Source organism: Panthera onca, chromosome A1 (genome assembly GCF_046562875.1).
Source record: "Panthera onca isolate mPanOnc1 chromosome A1, mPanOnc1 haplotype 2, whole genome shotgun sequence".
In the NCBI taxonomy this organism is placed as follows: Eukaryota; Metazoa; Chordata; class Mammalia; order Carnivora; family Felidae; genus Panthera; species Panthera onca.
This window is the reverse complement of record NC_138339.1, coordinates 29,937,865-29,958,985: the sequence shown is the minus strand read 5'-3', so window position 1 is coordinate 29,958,985 and position 21,121 is coordinate 29,937,865. Positions and strand designations below refer to the sequence as shown.

At 36.9% G+C, this 21,121-nt stretch overlaps 1 protein-coding gene across 2 annotated transcripts in view; it reads left to right on the top strand.

Moving 5' to 3' along the window:
- NUP155 (nucleoporin 155) overlaps nt 1-20,897 on the top strand; it is a 76,189-nt gene extending 55,292 nt beyond the window's left edge. The window contains exons 23-35 of one of the 2 annotated variants that reach the window (XM_078445073.2): nt 1,764-1,955; nt 2,605-2,743; nt 3,684-3,819; nt 5,170-5,323; nt 5,552-5,656; nt 6,335-6,489; nt 10,041-10,170; nt 11,319-11,432; nt 12,159-12,279; nt 13,164-13,274; nt 15,633-15,769; nt 17,476-17,582; nt 18,194-20,897. In XM_078445073.2, the coding sequence (XP_078301199.1) occupies nt 1,764-1,955; nt 2,605-2,743; nt 3,684-3,819; nt 5,170-5,323; nt 5,552-5,656; nt 6,335-6,489; nt 10,041-10,170; nt 11,319-11,432; nt 12,159-12,279; nt 13,164-13,274; nt 15,633-15,769; nt 17,476-17,582; nt 18,194-18,332 (1,740 nt within the window). In that variant the 3' untranslated portion in view covers nt 18,333-20,897. Of the gene's footprint in view, nt 1-1,763; nt 1,956-2,604; nt 2,744-3,683; nt 3,820-5,169; nt 5,324-5,551; nt 5,657-6,334; nt 6,490-7,558; nt 7,924-10,040; nt 10,171-11,318; nt 11,433-12,158; nt 12,280-13,163; nt 13,275-15,632; nt 15,770-17,475; nt 17,583-18,193 lie in introns of those variants that run through there. The other variant, XM_078445076.2, reaches the window with a different exon arrangement.
- The last annotated feature ends 224 nt before the right edge of the window (nt 20,898-21,121 follow it).

Below are 21,121 nucleotides of genomic sequence, written 5' to 3'. Positions count from 1 at the left end.
CTTGATTTTAGCTCAGGTCAAGATCTCATAGTTGTGGGATCCAGCCCCGCAGCATGGAGCCTGCTTGGGATTCTCCCTCTCCCTCTCTCTCTACCCCTGCCCCACTTGCACGTTTGCTTGCTCTCCCTCCCTCTCAAAATAAATAACAACAAAAAAAATCCCTTGGGGCGCTTAGGTGACTCAGTTGGCTAAACATCAAACTCTTGATTCTTGATTTAGGCTCACAGTTCATGAGATCAAGCCCTGAGCAGAGCCTGCTTGGGATTCTCTCTCTCTCTCTCTCTCTCTCTCTCTCTCTCTCTCTCTCTCTCTCTCTCTCTGCCCCTCCCCTGCTCACATGCTCTCACACTCACTCACTCTCTCTCTCTCTCTCATACACAAAATAAATAAACCTTTTTAAAAAAATTTTCCCTTATCCTCTAGTCTATTTAGTTATCCTGAAATGTTTAATTCTTGACTTTTGAGTACCAATTTTCAAAGTTAAAAGGCAATTCCCCTCATTCTTCCCAGAAGTGTCCAGTGCATAGTTTTGTTAATGGTTTTGTTTGTTTTTTGTACTTTTTTTGCCTTTTAAAAACTCAAGCAAATGTGTTTAACTATGAAAGCCATTTTTTTCTATGCCAGGTAGATTAATTTTTAGTTTTATTGGGTGGTAAACATAATGTCGGTAAATTTTAAGGCTCGATGTCTTTTTCGTGATCTATCTTCAAAGCTTCCTTCCTCACATCATGGATTTATGTTCAAGGAATGCAAATTAAATATTAGTTCAAAAAATTGGAACGTAGATTGGATTTGAGCAGAAATTTTAGAAAAAAGAAATAGTAGTAAAGCATTCAACAGAATATTTGACAGGGGCGCTTGGGTGGCTGAGTCGGTTAAGCGTCCAACTCTGGCTCAGGTCATGATATCATGGTCCGTGAGTTCGAGCCCTGTGTCGGGCTCTGTGCGGACAGCCTGCTTTGGGTTCTGTATCTCCCTCTCTTTCTGCCCCACCCCCTCACACTGTCTCTCACTCTCAAAAATAAATAAACATTAAACAGAATATTTTACTATAGCATAAATCATCACAGTACTATAGAGCTTAGGTTTAATAAGCAAATTTGTTCAAAATGAGATCAAACTCCCATGCTGGAAGGCTTTAAATAGAATTCTAACATTAAGGAAAAATAAACATAAGCCCAAGATTTTTTAATATAGCTAAGTGATTATTCTTTCCTGGTTATGACTAAAATCGGGAGACCTGTCTCTAATTTTGGTTCTGCTTAGGTTTTACTTTGCTCATTTGTAAATTGAGATATTTGGACTGGTCACACCATGGGTTCTTCAACTCTGTATGATTCTGTGAAAATTTGCAAAAATGGGTTGGTCTGTATAGTATATCTTCTCTTTTTAATTAAAGAGTCTATTAATGTCGGGGCACTTAGGTGGCTCAGTCTGTTGAGCGTCCGACTTTGGCTCAGGTCGTCCGACTTTGGCTCAGGTCGTGATCTCACAGTCCGTGAGTTAGAGCCCCGCGTAGGGCTCTTTGCTGACAGCTCGGAGCCTGGAGCCTGCTTCAGATTCTGTCTTCCTCTCTCTCTCTGCTCCACCCCTGCTCATGCTCTGTCTCTCAAGAATGAATAAATGTTAAAAAAAAAAAAAAAAAAAAAAAAAGAATCTATTAATGTCTTGGTTAATTTATTAATTATTAAGGAAATTTTATTCTGGGTGGAAAAAGGATATTCCTCTGTGATAGAAAAAAAGGATTTTTCTCATACTTCTAGGAATTTCAGGAGCAACTGAAAATTACCACATTTAAAGATCTGGTCATCAGGGACAAGGAACTGACTGGGGCATTAATTGCTTCTCTTATCAACTGCTACATCAGAGATAATGCTGCTGTTGATGGCATTAGCTTACACTTACAGGACATCTGCCCCCTTCTGTATAGCACTGATGACGCAGTTTGCTCTAAGGTATGATGCTTTAGTAGCTATATTAGTATTTCTTACAGGAGGTTTCATGGTATGAAAAACCCACTAGAACTGGAATCGGGAACCGTCTTTTACTTAACATATGAAGTCCCTTGGGTAGGTCTCTTAACCTCTCCTGGCCTCAGAGTCTTTGTGCATAAGGGATTGGAATATATCATTTCTTAAAATCCTTGTATATTTAAGTTTTTCATAAAGAATTTTGATAGCATTTCTAGAGCATATATTTTTAAATGGTTAAGTAATGTTTCTCCTTAGAAATTAAAAATCACTAAAACTTTAAGTCTGTAATGAATTAGAGTTAATTGGGCAATTTTTATTGATCCTTTCCTACAGGTGAAAATAATTTAAAAAATCAGTATCACAATGGACTGCCTGCTGACCAATAATGTATTGACTAGGCAAGAGATTTACCAGTCAAAAGCTATCTTGATTTAAATATTTGTGAGAGGAATTAAGAATAGCTAGGATTTTTTGGTCAAAAATTTTTCTGCCTAAAATTAAGAAGAAGTAAGTTTGTAGAGTTTTTATTTTTTCGTGAGATTTGTATTGAGACACAGATCAAAACTTGTGTTGATAGCATCATCTGTGTGCTGAATTTTATATCTTAAGTTCTTGTCATCTCTAATTCTAGGCAAATGAACTTCTGCAGCGTTCCCGACAAGTTCAAAATAAGATTGAAAAGGAAAGAATGTTAAGGGAATCCTTAAAGGAATATCAAAAAATCAGCAATCAAGTGGACCTTTCCAATGTTTGTGCTCAGTATAGACAAGGTGAGAAACAAAATGTTCATACCTTGTTCCTTCCTCGGGGGACAAATGACGGAACAAGTTACTGATGAAGAGCTTCTTCCCAAAAGCAAATCCTCCTTCAACTTCAGTTGCCCAAGTGATACCACACAGGAAATTCATGCCTTGTGTTTTAGTATTTGATGACTGTACTAGCCTCTGCAAAATCTATTGTGCTCTTTTTATATCTTGAAACGTAACTTTCCCACACTGGAGTTTCAGTCCTTGTCCAGTTAAACTACTGTCTGTATTAGATAGCTTCCTGGGTTACATTTATTTTTTGGATGCTTTAAATTCTTCTGACTAATTTTTAAAATAGTACCTGTCTGCTTGCTTTAAAATTATTTTAGGGGCACCTGGGTGGCTCAGTTGGTGAAATGTCCAGCTCTTGATTTCAGCTCAGGTCATGATCTCACGTTTAGTGAGATCTGAGCCCCGAGTTGGGAATCCATGCTGACAGCAGGGAGCCTGCTAGGAGTTCTCTCTCTCCCTCTCTCTCTCTCTGTCCCTTCCCTGTGACGTGAGGGCATTCTCTCTCTCTCAGAATAAGTAAATAATCTTTTAAAAATAAAATAAAATTACTTTAAATCAAATCTAACATGTAAAAGTAATAACTGTTAGCACAGATATTGTTTTGAACTCCGAGATTTTTTTTTTCCATCCAGGAACTGAAACCTTCCCTTTTATTCTAACTATGAAAATGTTTTTCCAATGAAGAAGATATATTTAATAGCTGCATTTTAGGCATATTGATACCTTGTTCTTTGGTAGATTCACCAGACATATCTTATATGATACTGTCATCAGGTGACCAGTGTACAGTAGAGAAATAATAGCCTTGATCAGTATTTTTATAAACCAGCTAAGGGAAAACACATCCAGCCTAGTAATAACCCTTAACTTGGTCCTTTTCCTTTCTCATTAGTCCGTTTTTATGAGGGTGTGGTGGAGCTCTCTCTTACTGCTGCAGAAAAAAAAGATCCTCAGGGTCTTGGACTTCATTTCTATAAACATGGAGAACCAGAAGAAGACCTTGTGGGCCTGCAGGCTTTCCAAGAAAGGCAAGTTTCATCACCTTAGCAGATTGTTGACTTACAGACTTTTCTTGGTGTAAAGTTTGATTGATAGTACTGTATTAGGAAATAATATTTTAAGTACACTCATAAAGTTGGATTTTGCTTTCATTTAAAAATGTCTTGTTTTAGGGGCTCCTGGGTGGCTCAGTTGGTTAAGCATCTGACTTTGGTTCAGGTCATGATCTCACAGTTTGTGGGTTCACGCCCCAAGTTGGGCTCTGCGCTGACAGTGTGGAGCCTGCTTGAGATTCTCTCTCTCTGCCCCTCCCCCATGTGCACGCATGTGGGCTCTCACTCTCAAAAATAAATAAACTTTTTTAAAAAAATGTCTTGTGGGGCGCCTGGGTGGCTCGGTCGGTTAAGCGGCCGACTTCGGCTCAGGTCATGATCTCGCGGTCCGTGAGTTCGAGCCCCGCGTCGGGCTCTGTGCTCACAGCTCAGAGCCTAGAGCCTGTTTCAGATTTTGTGTCTCCCTCTCTCTGACCCTCCCCCGTTCATGCTCTGTCTCTCTGTCTCAAAAATAAATAAACATTAAAAAAAAAAAAAAAGTCTTGTTTTTTTTAAACTGAATTAGGATAATTCGTAGTTTAGAAGTTTTAGTCTGGTGAATATTCTTAAGGACTTGCCTCTCTAGTTTCTATAACACTTTATTAATGTCAATTTTAAGTGAAATAACTTGGGGCACCTGGGTGGCTCAGTCAGTTGAGTCTCTTGGTTTTGGCTCAGGTCATGATCCCAGGGTTGTGGGATCGAGCTCCAAGCTGAGCGTGGAGCCTGCCTGAGATTCCTTTTCTTCTCTCTCTCTCTCTCTCTCTCTCTCTCTCTTTCTCTTTCTCTCTCTCTCTCTCTTTCCCTCCCTCTCTCTCCCCACCTCCCTCCCTCACTGCCTCCCTCTGCCCCTCTCCCCAACTCATGTGTGCTCACGCTCTTAAACAAATAATGAATGAATGAGCTAACTTATTTGGAACCATCTCTTCCCCTGCCTAATTTCTGGTTCTGGGTGAAGATGCGTATTTTATTTTAAGGGATGATTTTTAAATGTTCACAAATTAGTAATGACTGTTAAAAAATGTGTGTCCACAAAGAAAATATATAATCTATCTAAAATGTGATTTTATTGATACATTCATTTTTATGACTTCAGTCTTTTTTGGTTAACCAGATGTTTCTAAAACCTAGAAAAAGTATACAATTTGTATCATTTTATCCAAATATATGTGTGTACATACATCTGTTTCCCAAAATAGTCTTCAAATTCTTCTGTGTATTTAAATTAGATAAGTCATTTGCTGTCTCATTAAATAATGCAGTTGCTCCTTTTCCATTCTTTTTCAGATTAAACAGTTACAAGTGTATTACAGACACGCTTCAAGAACTGGTAAATCAAAGTAAGGCTGCTCCTCAGTCTCCCAGTGTACCCAAAAAACCTGGGCCTCCAGTACTGTCATCTGACCCCAATATGCTGAGTAATGAAGAAGCAGGACATCATGTAAGAGACATAGCATATTTTTATTCTGAAATTACATTGTTTAGTTATGTTCATTGTTTATTCTGAAATTACATTGTTTAGTAGTGGTGACAGCTCCTCTTGGGAGAGGTAGTAGCTCTGAGAACTTAGCATTTAATGATTCTCGATTTCAGGATTTTATAAGGTTGATGGTCATGATGTTCAGCAACAGCCTTTAACTGGTAATTTTTACTTTTTTTTTTATTTTAGTTTGAACAAATGCTTAAACTGTCTCAACGATCCAAAGATGAGCTCTTTAGTATCGCCCTTTATAATTGGCTAATACAAGCTGATCTTGCAGATAAGCTATTGCAGGTAAAAAATACTTTTATTCTAATATTGTTAATTTGTATTTTCAAGTAGCATAACATAATGGATTAAGCATATATGTATTTACAGGAAATTCATTTTCTTATCTTGAACCTACCATTAGGTGTTAGAGTAAAGCCAGGTAACGTAATAATCTTTTCCTAGTGGGCAAAATAAGTTATTGCTCTAATTTTCTCATTATTTTAAGGCTGATATGGGTTGTTTATATAGTGGGGTGGAAATCACTGGATTATGAATTAGGAGACCTAAACTTGGTGTTACCTGTGTGTTAATTCAGCATGTGACCTCACACATGTCTTTTTACTATCCTAAGTCTCAGTGTTCTTCAGTCTGTAAAATAAATGTATGACATTTGATAATGGCAAGGATGTCTTTGAGCTAAGAGTCTAGGAATCTGTAGCTCTGTTTTCAAAGTTTATTAAGATTTATAATTGGATTGTAATTATTTTAATCAGCTTCATTTAAGTATCATAGCAGCTCTTTAACTCTGATAAAACAAAAGTCATAACATATATAATGAGAAAAACTGTCCTCTGTTGGATTATAATTTTGCTAATGTATTCATGAAACACGGCACACCTGTAGTCTTAAAATGTTATAGTTACTACATAAAGAGCAAGTAAATAGTTAGAAAATGTTTCTGAGTAACTGTATGATTTGCAGATTGCTTCTCCATTTCTGGAGCCACATCTAGTCCGAATGGCCAAAGTTGATCAAAACAAAGTTCGTTATATGGATTTACTGTGGAGATATTATGAAAAGAACAGAAGCTTTAGTAATGCTGCTCGTGTACTGTCCAAATTGGCTGACATGCATAGGTATGGTATAATATTCTCACTGTGAAGAATGATTGATAACTAACCTAGATCTAGTTACATCCAGATTTCAGAAAATAAATAGCACCTGGCTGACTCAGTTGGTAGAACTTGTAACTCAACCTCAGGGTTGTGAGTTTTAGCCCCATGTTGGACATGGAGTCTACTTAAAAAAAAACAAAAAAACAAAAGAAAAGAAAGAAAGAAAACCTCATTCAGCTTATATGCATGTAGAATTTTAATGCTTTTACTTGGACTGAAAGTTTACAGTTTTCTCTTTTTGTTTTTCATAGTGTATAGAAGGTACCAAATACCCAATACCTTCTCTATCCAAACTGTCTTCTAAATCCTTTTTTTTTTTTTTTTTTTTTCAACGTTTTTTATTTATTTTTGGGACAGAGAGAGACAGAGCATGAACGGGGGGAGGGGCAGAGAGAGAGGGAGACACAGAATCGGAAACAGGCTCCAGGCTCCGAGCCATCAGCCCAGAGCCTGACGCGGGGCTCGAACTCACGGACCGCGAGATCGTGACCTGGCTGAAGTCGGACGCTTAACCGACTGCGCCACCCAGGCGCCCCCTTTTTTTTTTTTTTTTTTTAATGCTTATTTATTTTGAGAAAGAGAGAGAGTTGGGGGAGGGGCAGAGGGAGAGGGAGACAGAGAAACCCAAGCAGGCTCTGTGCCATCTGCATAGAGCCTGATGTGGGGCTCGAACTCATGAACCATGAACCATGAGATCATGACCCAAGCTGAAATCAAGAGTCAGACGCTTAACCAACTGACCTACCCAGGCACCCCCTGAAACTTTTCTTTAAAGTTTGTCTTTAGATTCTTTCCTACTAAAAGCAGTTAATTAGTATTCTTAATTAAAAGGACAAAAACTTCTCAAAGGCTTTACAATTTTAAATGTTTTACTAATTCTAGACTTATTTCCTCTGCTCTCACATTGTTTTAAATTACTGAAAAAGTTTTGAGCATATATGTTGAAGATTATTAAGAATCTCGTTAAAGAAAGCATTGACATTTCTAGTTCGATTATCATATCAAAAAACAATTTTTTTTTTTTTTTTAGAGAAAGAGCAAGTGAGGGGAAGAGAGAGAGAGAATCTTAAGCAGGCTCCCCACTGAGCACAGAGCCCATTGTGGGGCTCGATCCCACAACCCTGGGATCATGACCTGAGCTGAAGTCAAGAGTCAGACACTCAACCAACTGAGCTGTGAGCTACCCAGACAACCCTCAAAATACGATTTAATACAATCTGGATAGATCATTAATTTGACCCTGTGTTTTCATTTGGAATTTTCTTTGCTAAAATAATGCAAGTGCTATTTCTAAAAACCGTAGATCAGTTAAGTTAGGAGGAGGATGTTGTTGAAGCAAAGCGGTTATTAAACCAAATTAATGAGAATGGTCATTTATGGGGATGCCTGTTTGGCTCAGTCAGTAGAGCTTGTGACTCTTGATCTCAGGATTGTGAATTCAAGCCCCACCATAGGCATAGAGCTTACATTAAAAAAAAAAAAAAAAAAAAATACATACATATATATGTACATACAATAAAGTAAAATAAATTTAAAGAGTCTAGATGTGACTAATAGGAAATGTGAGTATGTATATATGTGTTCTTAATTGCTCTTCCATTAGTATTTATTGTCCTTTTTCCTTGTTATAACAATAATTTTATTGTTATTAAGTATTCAGAAATTCTCTGACTTTGAAGAATACTTGTTATCCATATTTTCATTATACATAATACAATGTAACCGAATTTCTTCCTCATGTGAGATACCCTGTCCATCCACAATTTACCTCTCAGCTTACCATCTCTCTCCACAATAAAATATCTTTCCAACTATAATGTTACTTTTTATCACTATACTTTTTGTATATATAGTCTGCAAAAAATAAATTTGTAGTTATAGAATGTTCTATTTTAAGTAATTTAGAAATGTTACCACTTTTAATATGTTTAATTCAAGTATGTATTTTTTAGAGATGAGAGGGGAAAGAAAGGGAAGCTCCTTCAGAAATGGGTTCTAAATGTACTAAACAGACTCCTAAAATAGTCCTTTATGTGCAACATTAAGAGATGGTGAGTGCGAAGTAACTGTCCTCTACACCTGTACTTTGAAAGATAGAAGGGAGAAAGGACTTAATTCTTTTTCCCTTTTGCTTTTTGCAGGGGGGAGCAGGGAGGGAGAAAATATGGAAGCCATAGTTATACAGAAGGACAGTTTGAGATCTCTGAAAGGAAAAGCTAGTTTTTTCCTGATTCAAATTGAAAGTAATGGGGATATCAAAAGTTACATTTAATACTGGTTGCTTTGAGAGGTTCCCACCAACCAAATGAATTAGCGTGTTTGTTTTTAATGCCAAGTCACTTTATAATGTCAAAGAACCACATCTGATAGAGTTAGGGGATTGGAAAGGACTAAAGATGGTAACCATGGAGATGGATACATGTTTGGGGCTTTCTGACATCTGCCAGCCAGCCAGCCAGAGCACCAGTGATGTATGTTCAAGGAGTAGTGAGAAACATAAACACCATTTTTATTCCCAGGGAGCTCCCATTCCAGTGGGTAGATTTCGTGCATGCAAGTTCAGGGTCTGTGAATACAATAAAAATAGGATAGTATGGTAGAAATTGCCGGATGAGGACGAGAGTGAGGAGCTGCTCTAGTTAAGATTGGTCAGAGGAGGCCTCACAAATTGTCATAAAAATTGATTCTTAAGTGACACGGATAGGCAGCTGTTAAAGAACAGAGGAAGGGGTCCAGGCATGGAGCAATGGTCTCTGCAGAGGCAATCTATTCGATTCAAGTTTATCGTGTTTAGAGTACAAAAAAAAGTCATTGGCTTGGAGATGGTGAACAAGGGAGCAAGTAGAAGGAGCAGAGGTTGAAGGAGTGGGTGAAGGCATGTGACATAACCGGATGTTTGTTTTTAAGAGGTCAATCTAGGGGCGCCTGGGTGGCTCAGTCGGTTGAGCGGCCGACTTCGGCTCAGGTCATGATCTCGCAGTCTGTGAGTTCGAGCCCCGTGTCGGGCTCTGTGCTGACAGCTCAGAGCCTGGAGCCTGCTTCGGATTCTGTGTCTCCCTCTCTCTGACCCTCCCCCATTCATGCTCTGTCTCTCTCTGTCTCAAAAATAAATGTTAAAAAAAAAAAAAAAATTAAAAAGAAAAAAAAGAGGTCAATCTAGTTGTTTTGTGGATGATCACATGTAGATTGGCCATATTCAGGTAGAGAAGCGAAGAATGTGAGGAGTAATCGAGAATGTTTTCCTTAATTTTAGTTTTAGAAGAATCCAAGTTTTAATATACTGAATTAAAGTTTTAAAATAGGATGTAACTTTTTTGGCTATAAACTTAAGTATTTATTTGTTGCCTTAAATTGTAGATCTCTTTTATTAGAAATCCTGTAATAATTTTTTCAAGTTTTAAATGGCCTTTTATGTTCATTTGGTGTATAAAAAATAATGTGTCATAATTGATATATTTGTATATTGGATCCTTAGGAATTCATATAAATAAAATAAGAGTTTTTCCTCCCAGCACAGAAATTTCACTTCAGCAGCGACTAGAGTACATTGCTCGAGCCATTCTTAGTGCCAAAAGTTCCACTGCCATTTCATCAATAGCCGCAGATGGTGAATTCCTTCATGAATTAGAAGAAAAAATGGAAGTAAGTGCTAAAGATACTTAAGCTTTGTCTGCATTGATCAGTAGCCACATTTATTCCATTTTTCCTTCTTCCTTCCAGTCAATAACAGGTCAGTAGCAGTCAGCATTATTCTAGTCTCTTCTGCCTACATGTGTTTATTTTCATATTTAGATATAAATATTTTAAAAGATTTTAAGTCTGTAGCACTTGGGTCACAGCACATTACTGTAATTAAAATTTTTTCTCTGTGGCATTTTTGAAGGTTTTTTCCAACTGTTCCAACACCAAGGACATTATATCACAATTACCATCTATTCTGGAAGCTAATGAGTAGATATATGAAATAGAGTAGGTTAAACTGCCCTAATTAAGAGACCCAGAAGTATATAATGGTCCAAATACAAAAGCTTATTCGTCATTCACAAATATCCACAGAGTGGGTGTTCCTGATTGGCCATTGGCTTTCTTCCACTTGATTGATTTCAAGACCCTATTTTACAGCTTTATTGTCTCCTATGGTCTTATCTTTTTCTTCTCTCAAAGGGAGTTAGAAAACAAAAAACATGTAAGACGCATATTCACTCTCTTAAAGACCTAAACCCTGAAGTGACATACTTTACTTCCACTCACATTCCTTTGAAGAGAACTTAATTTTATACCGTATCTCCCTGCAAAGGAGTTGAGAAGTATAATGTAGGTATTGTCTGGCTACAGTCATGGGAAGAACGAATGTTAGAGGTAGCATAGGCTCTCTGCCACAGTATACTTCCTTTGAAATCTTTTATGTTGTGATGAAGAGTTGCTGGTCTCTTAGGTCTTTATTTACACATTTTTCTTATTGAGGTGTAATTGACATCTAACATATTACAGATGTGTAATGTAATGATTCAGTATTTTTAGATATTGCAAAATGATCACCATATTAAGTCTAGTTAACATTTATCATCATACATAATTACAATTTTTTTTCTTGTGATAAGAGCTTTTAAGTTCTATTCAACACCTTTCAAATATGCACTATGGTGTTATTAACTATAGTCACTATGCTGTTTTGTATACGTTAGTTTTACTTTAACAAACTTAAACTCAGATACTAGGAATCATTCCTTCAAGTACTTGTTGATTTATCATAAAGAACATAAGACTTGCTTTTTTTTAATCCAAACTAGGTTGCTAGGATCCAACTTCAGATACAAGAGACACTACAAAGGCAATATTCCCATCATTCTTCAGTACAGGATGCAATTTCTCAGCTGGATTCCGAGCTAATGGACATAACTAAGGTAATAAAAAAGCTAGTTGAATTACTCTAGCAGTCACCTAATATCTACAGATTCCTTGTTTCTTTTGTGTTCTACTCTGTGTTTCATGGGAAAGATTAATCTATCTCCACAAAATAAGATAAGCCATTCTTGGGAGCATGTTGCTGGGCTGACAAATCACTGCTGTGGTATCTTACTCTTAGGAAGAGTTTACTTGCTCTTTGCAGGCCATTTTCTACCAAAAATCTATCAGCCTCACATGGGGCTTTGTTAAAATTCCTGCCATCTATTTTATGGCCTTGTTTCTTGTCTTGGAAAAGTAATTTATGTTTCCTTGTATCTTCAAGCCTCTCCCACTCTGTATTTCTGAGCAATTCCTTTTTCAATTATTCTTGAACATTTCTCCAAATACTGTGAAACACTCTGAGATTTGTCAGTATTTCCAAGATTTTGGAAACCCTAGTTTAGACAACACTAATTATAAAAGAAATATCATTGCAGTATCTCCCTGCCAGCCAAGGGGGGAAAAAGGCACAGATGTTGAAATCTATTTAAATGTATTTACCGTGTCTTCACCATTCTTAATCGGGGGTTATGACAGCTGTATGTCATCATGTCTTTGTATCATGTATTAGGAACTTTGAATAAAATCCTTGATTACTTTTAATTGTCAAAAGAGTGCATCACTGTTAATTTCTGACTGCTGACCTCTGGTTGCATGTATAATGATGACATTTTCTCTGACAGCTTTATGGGGAATTTGCTGACCCGTTTAAACTTGCAGAGTGTAAGCTTGCAATAATTCATTGTGCTGGTTATTCAGACCCTATATTGGTGCAGACACTTTGGCAAGATATCATAGAGAAAGGTAAGTGCTCACTTATGGGTATATTAGCATACATTATTTAGTGACTTGGTAGAGGAATGCAAGCTGCTAGTGGCTCTCCTGTATCTAGAGTAGAGGGTGAGTGGAGGGTACGTAGACATGGCAAAGGGTGGTCCTCCAGAGAATGACCTCAGTTTATACTGGAGAGGGCTCTCAGAGAAAAGGATGTGTCATTTTTGTGGTTGTACTTTTTTTTTTTTAATGTTTGTTGATTTATTTTGAGAGAGAGGGAGGTGCACGCAAGCTAGGGTGGGGCAGAGAGAGAGGGAGACAGAGAATCTCAAGCAGGCTCCACACAGCTAGCATAGAGTCTGACACAGGGCTCAAACTCAAGAACTGTAAGATCATGATGTGAGCCGAAGTCAAGAGTCAGACTCACAACTGACTGAGCCAGTCAGCAGCCTCTGTGGTTGTACTTCTTAATAAGGGATTCTGAGACACTTTCCCAGAATCCTGTAACGAACGCCCTGGTAAGACAAGAGTATTTCAAACACTAACAGAAACACAGTATCTGCTCTTTTTTTTTTTTTTTTTTAACGTTTTATTTATTTTTTGAGACAGGGAAAGACAGAGCATGAACAGGGGAGGGTCAGAGAGAGGGAGACACAGAATCTGAAACAGGCTCCAGGCTCCGAGCTGTCAGCACAGAGCCCGACGCGGGGCTCGAACTCACGGACCGTGAGATCATGACCTGAGCCGAAGTCGGCCGCTTAACCGACTGAGCCACCCAGGCGCCCCAGTATCTGCTCATTATATTAGAATCATTTCTAGGGCATTTGTACCTTGAAACAGAATAAAATAGCCAATTTAAACATTTCCCATTAAAAAACAATTTAGGTTTCTAATGGCGTGTCTTTTTCTTGCAGAATTGAATGAAAGTGTGACGTTGAGCTCCCCGGATAGAATGCATGCTCTTAGTCTCAAGGTTGTGCTCCTTGGCAAAATTTATGCTGGCACACCTCGCTTCTTTCCTTTAGGTAAGCAATAACCTTAAGTGCTATCAGAGGTGTTTTGCTTTCTTTTGATGGTTTTCTTCATTGCAGTGGAAATGCAATTTTCTTCAGAGTCGAATTGTTTCTTTGTTGCTGTTTAGCTCAGCAGTTTATTTCTGCCTCTCCAGAAAGACTTCCAAAGATAGCAGAAATTTGTTGATAAATAGATAGGAAACTTTCTTTGACCTTCCAAGTTTATATATCTATCTGGAAATAGTGCTAACAAACTGTTATGATTATATTGTTGGTAACGCTATGCAAGTTCAAGGAGAAAAGAAAAATGGCTGGTGTTTTTCTGCATGGGCAATCTGTGATTAATTCAACTGCAGTCTATTATACTGAGGACATATTTTTCTTTAAAATAGTAGATAGTTGTGTTAAAAATGCAATTTTGAACCCCTTTCTTATCCAAATATACTGACAATAATTGTTATCTATGTAGTGACTCTTAATTATTAGCCATTTGCCAATGTATAATGTTTTCTTCAACTGTAAATTAACAAATACACCCATAACGTAGAATGTTAAGCACCTAGTGTTTTTGAAAAATGTTGAGAACCAGGAAAGTGCTCACAACATAACATTAAATTGGGTTTTGTTTTTGTTTTTTGTTTTTAGAGAGAGAGTGCTCACGAGCAAGGAGAGGGGCAGAGAGAGAGAGAGAGGATCTTAAGTAGGCTTCATGCTCAGTGCCGAGCCCAGTGTCTGGCTCGATCCCACAATCCTGGATCATGACCTGAGCTGATATCAAGAGTCAAACGCTCAACTGACTGAGCCACCCAGACACCCCTAAATTGTTTTTTGTTTGTTTGTTTGTTTTAATGTTTATTTTTGACAGAGAGAGATTGAGAGACAGAGTGTGAGCAGGGGAGGGGCGGAGAGAGAGGGAGACACAGATTCCGAAGCAGGCTCCAGGCTCCAAGCTGTCAGCACAAACCCCAACACGGGGCTCAAATTCATGAGCTGTGAGATCATGACCTGAGCCGAAGTCAGCCGCCCAACTGACTCCGCCTCCCAGACACCCCTGTTTTTTGTTTGTTTGTTTGTTTGTTTTCTTTGTGGGCTTTTGTTTTGTTTTGTTTTGTTTTTTGTTTTTTTAATGTTTTTATTTATTTTTGAGACAGAGAGAGAGCATGAGCAGGGGAGGGGCAGAGAGAGAGGGAGACACAGAATCTGAAGCACATTCCAGGCTCTGAGTGGTCAGCACAGAGCCTGACGCGGGACTCGAACTCACAGACTGTGAGATCATGACCTAAGCTGAAGTCGGATGCTTAACTGACTCAGCCACCCAGGTGCCCCTTTTTTGTTTTTTTTTTTTAAATGAGGATAGAGACTTGTTTATAGACCATCTCTGATTTAGGACCTCTTCCCTGAAGATGTCAAGAAATAAAACCATTATAGTCATGCCATTTTTCTTGTAAGTATAGATTGAAACTGCCATGGTATTTCATTAATGAGGAAAATAAAGACAAAATTAAAACTTAACAATTTTAATAATTTTAAAAAGGCCACGTTATACATAATTTCTTTTGAGGTATTTCTGCTTTGACTTAGATTTCTATTTTTATTTTACTTTTTTTTAATGTTTATTTATTTGAGAGAGAGTGAGCAAGGGAGGTGCAAAGAGAGAGGGAGACAGAATCCCAAGAAGCCTCCACACTGTCAGCACAGAGCCCAATGCAGGGTTTGAACTCGTGAATCATGAGACCGTGACCTGACCAAGAGTCAGACAACCAACTGACAAAGACACCCTGGCACCCACTGACTTGGATTTTTAATTTTTGAGCCCAACGAAGTTTAGGGTAGAAGAGTCCTTTTTTCTTTCTTTCTTTCCTTTTTTTTTTTTTTTTTTGGTCCATCTTTCAATGACAAACTTCTGAGGGCTTCAAACTAGAAGTTTAGGGCTTTTGAATTTTGATTACCTATGCAAAATTTTTGTATGGTAAATACTAGAGGAGACGCAGGTTCAGTGGCAGCCTTTTCGGTGATTCCTCTTGCCCATGGATGTTCACATTGGTCAGTCTCAGATTTTAAGTATCATAAATATGAATGTGAGTGTTATTGTTACAATCTTATGACATGACAAGTAGTAAAAAATGAGAATAAGGCCTACTTTTTAGTATCAGGAATTACCAATTCTATAACAACAACAAAATAGTAATTATGTGAGGTGAAGGACATGTTAACTAACCTTACTGGAGTATACATTTCACAATATGTATGTGTATCACATCACATTGTATACCTTAAACTTACACAGTGTAATATGGCAGTTATAGCTCAATAAGCTGAGGGTGGGGAGGGAGTTAACAATTCTAATTTCTGATTTTTTTCCCTCTCCAGATTTTATTGTGCAGTTTTTAGAACAGCAAGTTTGTACTTTGAACTGGGATGTAGGTTTTGTAATACAGACAATGAATGAAATTGGAGTGCCATTACCTAGGCTACTGGAAGTATATGATCACTTGTTCAAGTCACGGGTAAGGAAAATATGAAATAAAATGAAATAATATTTTTTTAATTTAAAAAATTATATTTAATGTTTATCTTTAAGAGAGAGGGAGAAGTAGAGTGCAAGCAAGGGAGGGGCAGAGAGAGAGGGAGACACAGAATCTGAAGCAGGCTCCAGGCTCTGAGCTATCAGCACAGAGCCCAACACAGGGCTTAAACTCACAAACTTGGAGATCATGACCTGAGCTGAAATCGGACGCTTAACTGACTGACCCAACCAGTCAGCCCGAAATAATTTTATTTAAGGTAAATGAACATTTTCTGGATAAAAGAGGGAGAGCATTTTTATTTATATCTCATATGATAAAATCGATCAGAAATTTGCTTCATTTGTTGAACATAAATTATCATACTTTAGATTTCTAAAACCGATAATGAGTTGTTTTGCTTTATATTATAAAAATAAAATATTTGATAATATTAGTAAATATAGTTATATTTGCTTTACTCTTGGTGGAATAGGCTAAACCCATAAAGAATTACCATTTAATGGGGCGTCTGGGTGGCTCATTCGGTTAAGCGTCCCACTTTGGCTCAGGTCATGATCTCACAGTTCGGGAGTTCGAACCCCACATCGGGCTCTGTGCTGATGGCTCAGAGCCTGGAGCCTGCTTCGGATTCTGTTGTCTCCGTCTCTTTTTGCCCCTTCCCCACTTGTGCTCTGTCTCTCTGTCTGTCAAAAATAAATTAAAAAAAAATTTTTTTTTTTAAGTAAATTGTAACCTTTAAAAAAAAAAAGAATTACCATTTACTTTAACAAAACAAAATAACAGTGTATTTATTCCTTATAACTTCATTTAAAATATACCAAACATCTTCCTCACCACCAGAAAAGAAAACTTTTGTTAACTGTGATGGTGATGCCTGGTAACTAGATTTATGGTGATCATTTCTCAGTATAAACAAATAGCGAATCGTTACAATGTACACCTGAAACAAATAGGTGTCGGTTATACCTCAATGTAAATAAAAATCTTTCTTACCACATTGAGCCTTATCAGACTATGTATTTTCTAATTTTTATCCTAAGATAAAAGATCCAAATGAAATCTTGTTGACGTATATATCATTCTTTTATGGTAGCACCATCAAAACGTTTATAGAGTGCTTTACAAGGCTCTTGTATATCTCATTTAAGCCCCACAATGAGCCTACGATGGGAAATGAGCAAGTAGTAGTATCCCCATTTTCTGCTACATCTGACAAGGGCTCAAGTCACATAGCTAGTAACTGGTAAGACTAGAACTAGAATTAAGATTCTTCACTGGTTCACGGGCTCAGTCAGTTGAGTGTCCAACTCTTGGTTTCAGCACGGGCGCCTGGGTGGCTCAGTCAGTCGAGCGTTTCAGCTCAGGTCATGATCCCAGGGTCATCGGGCTCTGTGCTGAGTATAGAGCCTGGTTGAGATTTTCTCTTTCTCTCTCTCTGTTCTCTCCCCACCCCCTCCTCAAATAAAAAAATGAGAAAAACATTTTTTTTAATTAAAAAGATTCTTTACTGGTTTAGTCTTTTATTTACAGTATCAGACTAAGTGTGCATAGGTGTAAAGTAAAAGTGATGTCACAGCTATCAAGAAGAGAAACATAAATGATTAAAAAACCAGTTGACAAAAAAGAAAAGAAAAATCAGTTGACACAGTTTGCTTTATAACTCATGATGTATATTCTCTTTATAGGATCCATTCTGGAACAGAATGAAGAAGCCACTGCACCTTTTGGATTGCATACATGTGCTATTGGCAAGATATGTTGAGAATCCTAGCCAAGTTTTAAATTGTGAGAGGTAACTATAACCGTTTCAAATGTTTCTAATAGGTATCTGGGCAGCTAACTTGGAGAGAATGAAGGAAGATGTGGAGATTGACTAGTTGAATGATACCAATTAGCATGTATAAAAGGTTAGAGTTTTTACCGTTTTTCAAGCCTTGTCCTAAATCCTTTCTATAGGTAAAGTGATATGAGTTATGAATTACTTCTACACTGCTTCTGTTTTGAATTAGTGACTTAGTGTAGTTCAGTTATGTCTTTGTGATATTATTGGTCATTTCAAGGTATATTTGTTTGAAAAGACCAAAAAAATGTAAATAATTTCATTTTAGGAGTCATACTTAATTGCTTCTTTCCCATTATAATAATCTTCCAAAGGAAAATGGTGGCTATGTGGTAATTCACCTATCTCCTGCATTTCTTGTCTGTTTTCATTTATTTATCATTTAGTTAATCCTATAATCCTTGCTCTTTGTGGGACTGTACTAAAATTAGCAGAAGTTGGAGAGAAGTCTTATGGGAGGAAATGTTTCTTGGGAGAAAAAAAAGCAAACTCCCGTGTGAGAAAGGGGAGAGGAAATGTTTCTGAATGTATTGATAGTTGATCAGGTATCTTTTCTTTTACAGGAGAAGATTTACAAATCTGTCCCTGGATGCTATCTGTGGTTATCTGGTTGAGCTTCAGTCTATGAGCTCGTCAGTAGCAGTACAAACCATCACAGGAAATTTTAAATCTCTTCAGGCTAAACTTGAACGGCTTCATTAATATTATAATGTATTTTCATCTATGCATTTTGATCTGTAAAATAAAAGCTCAGCTGGGTCCAGATATCAGGTGCTGTAAATCTAAGAACAATTTTAATAGAAATGTGGTTTTAAAAGTGGCTACTATCTACAAACAGTACATTTGCCAGATGAATTATTTTTTACTCCTATTTTGTTTTTTAATAATCAGGTTAAGAAACACCTGAACTAAGATTACCTATGATCTTAACACAAGAATAAAAAATATTTAGAAACTCTTATTTTTAATTTAATGCAGGCAGAAATTTTGAACTTATGCTATTCATTTTCAAGTTAGTCCAAGGATATGGATATCAAAACTTAAATAGGCTAGCTGAGCAGGTCCCATAATACTGGATTCTACAACAATCCTTTTTTTTTTTTTTAATGTTTATTTATTTTTGAGAGGGAGAAAGAACATGAGCAGAGGAGGGGCAAAGAGAGAAGGAGACACAGAATCCAAAGCAGGCTCCAGGCTCCGAGCTGTCAGCACAGAGCCCAACACAGGGCTCAAATTCACAAACCACGAGATCGTGACCTGAGCTGAAGTCGGACGCTTAACCGACTGAGCCACTCAGGTGCCCCTACAACAATCCTAATACAGGCAAATAAATACTGTCTCTTTTTAAAAATTATTTAGGTTTTGGGTTCATCTTTGGAAAGGAAATTTCTTTCCAGCTACTTTCTTTCCAGCTACTAATTTTGCCACAATTCCTAAAGATTAATACATACCTGGCTGTTTCTTGAGCAGGTGGCAAATGTGTAACAAATGTTCTATGTCCTAAAAACCTACACAGAGAGATACTGTTTTCCTTTAGTGTCTACCTACCAGTCCTTGAGACTGATTACTGACTCCATTAAAGCAGTTGTTCTCAAAGTATGCACCAAATGGCCACATAAGCATCATCTGGGAATTTGCTCCCTGTTTGATTCCCCCTTCTCCCTCCCCAGTCAATAACCATAATAAATGAGTTTTACCCAAGATACGATATATAAAGCAAAATCGTTAGGAATGTAGTTTTTAGCCTTCAACAAATTGGAATAAACTTAACCAAGTGCCCCAAAGTCATGGCAACAAGGGAGGAGAATAGAGTGGGAACGACTAGGACTAACAAAAAGCAGGAACATGGACTTCTTTCTTTTCACCTTTTATGCTATCAAGAGTAATCACCTTCCGCTTATTGTCACTAAAACATGTCTAACAATTTTTATAGTACATTTTGAAAATATTTTTCTTATACTTTCCCAAGATCATGGGTTGACCTTTTCATATTCTCCTAGAATGTAGTTCCCTTTTTCCCATAATCTTCTAATTCATAATATTTAATGGACTGTCAAAATGTCATACATAGGTACCACTACCTCTCATAATCTTCAGCTTTCAGTTCCTTTAGTTTTTTTAATATGTAAAATTTAAGTTATACACTGTTAATTTTCTAAGCTTAAAATTCTGTCATGTCTACTTAAAATGAAAGTCTTGCTTAAATGTTATTTAGCCATGACTCCAGTCCTGGAAAAAAAAAATGTATACACACACACGTATATATAATTGGACATTTACACACAAACACATTAATATCCATGTTAAATATACTCAACTCACAATATTAAAGCTATTATCTTTCAAAAGGAAAGCTAACAGGGCTAAATGGTCCTTAGGAGTCAGAAATCTTAACCCTGTTCCTTTCATCACAGAACACCTTTTGAGGTTTATAAAACTTCCAGCTACTCAGCAAATGTTTTCCATACCCTTGGGAGAGTGAGACCCCTAAGAGACATTAGGTCCTCTCCTTTTTAACTGTCTAGAACAGTGTTTCTAAAACTTTTAATTCATAAGAACCACCTGGTGTCCTCAAAAAAATAAATGTTCCACCTGTAATGTGATGCTGATACTGGTGGTCATTGGATCAAACTTGGAATAGCATTGTTCTAGCACATTTATCTACTGTATTAGTGTATTTTGTACTTGGTATGTATTCAACACATTTCTTTATAATGACTATTAAACATATAGACAATGAATAATAACATTGTTTATGAAACAGTGCATTCATTGTAGGCAGTGAGGAGTCACTGAAGATCTTGATTGTGACATATTTGTTTTAGGTAGATCATTTTCATGTGGCAAAATGGTCAGGAAAGAAGAGAAAAATCTATTTTGAGTAACTGCAAGATATGGGATATTGACCCTGAAATGCATGTGATGTATGTCCAACATTTCTTTAGTTATAACATATGTGACTTTCTAGTGACTTGTTCATTGAACACACTTCTCTACCCATCACATGCATTTCCTCCACATTTATGTTTTATGGTTCATTTCATCTCAGGATCACAGATTGCTCATTCTCTTCCTCAGGATACTTCCCGCCCTCTTTTCCTCTTTTTCATGAGAGGAAAAATTATGAAAGTGATACAGTTGTATCAAGAAAATGAAAACCTGGAATATTAAATGTAAAGGTCTTGAAAGGGCACATAATTTTCTTTCATTTTTCTATCAGTTTTTTCATTTAAATTCTCTTAATAATAAAACATCTTTTCCAGAATATTTTTGAGCCTTCTAGTAAATCATTTAAACTCTGCAAACTTTTGTTTTCCTAATAAGCACATTTTCCTCATAAGAAGATTAAAGTAGAAGACTTACTTAAATCTAAAAGTTGGTAAGAACTAATGTAATCTATTTTTATTTAGTTTTGTTCTATACTTCAAATATTAATTTAACAATACTATTATTTTTACTTCTTTTTTATTGCAAATGAACTTTTTTTTAAG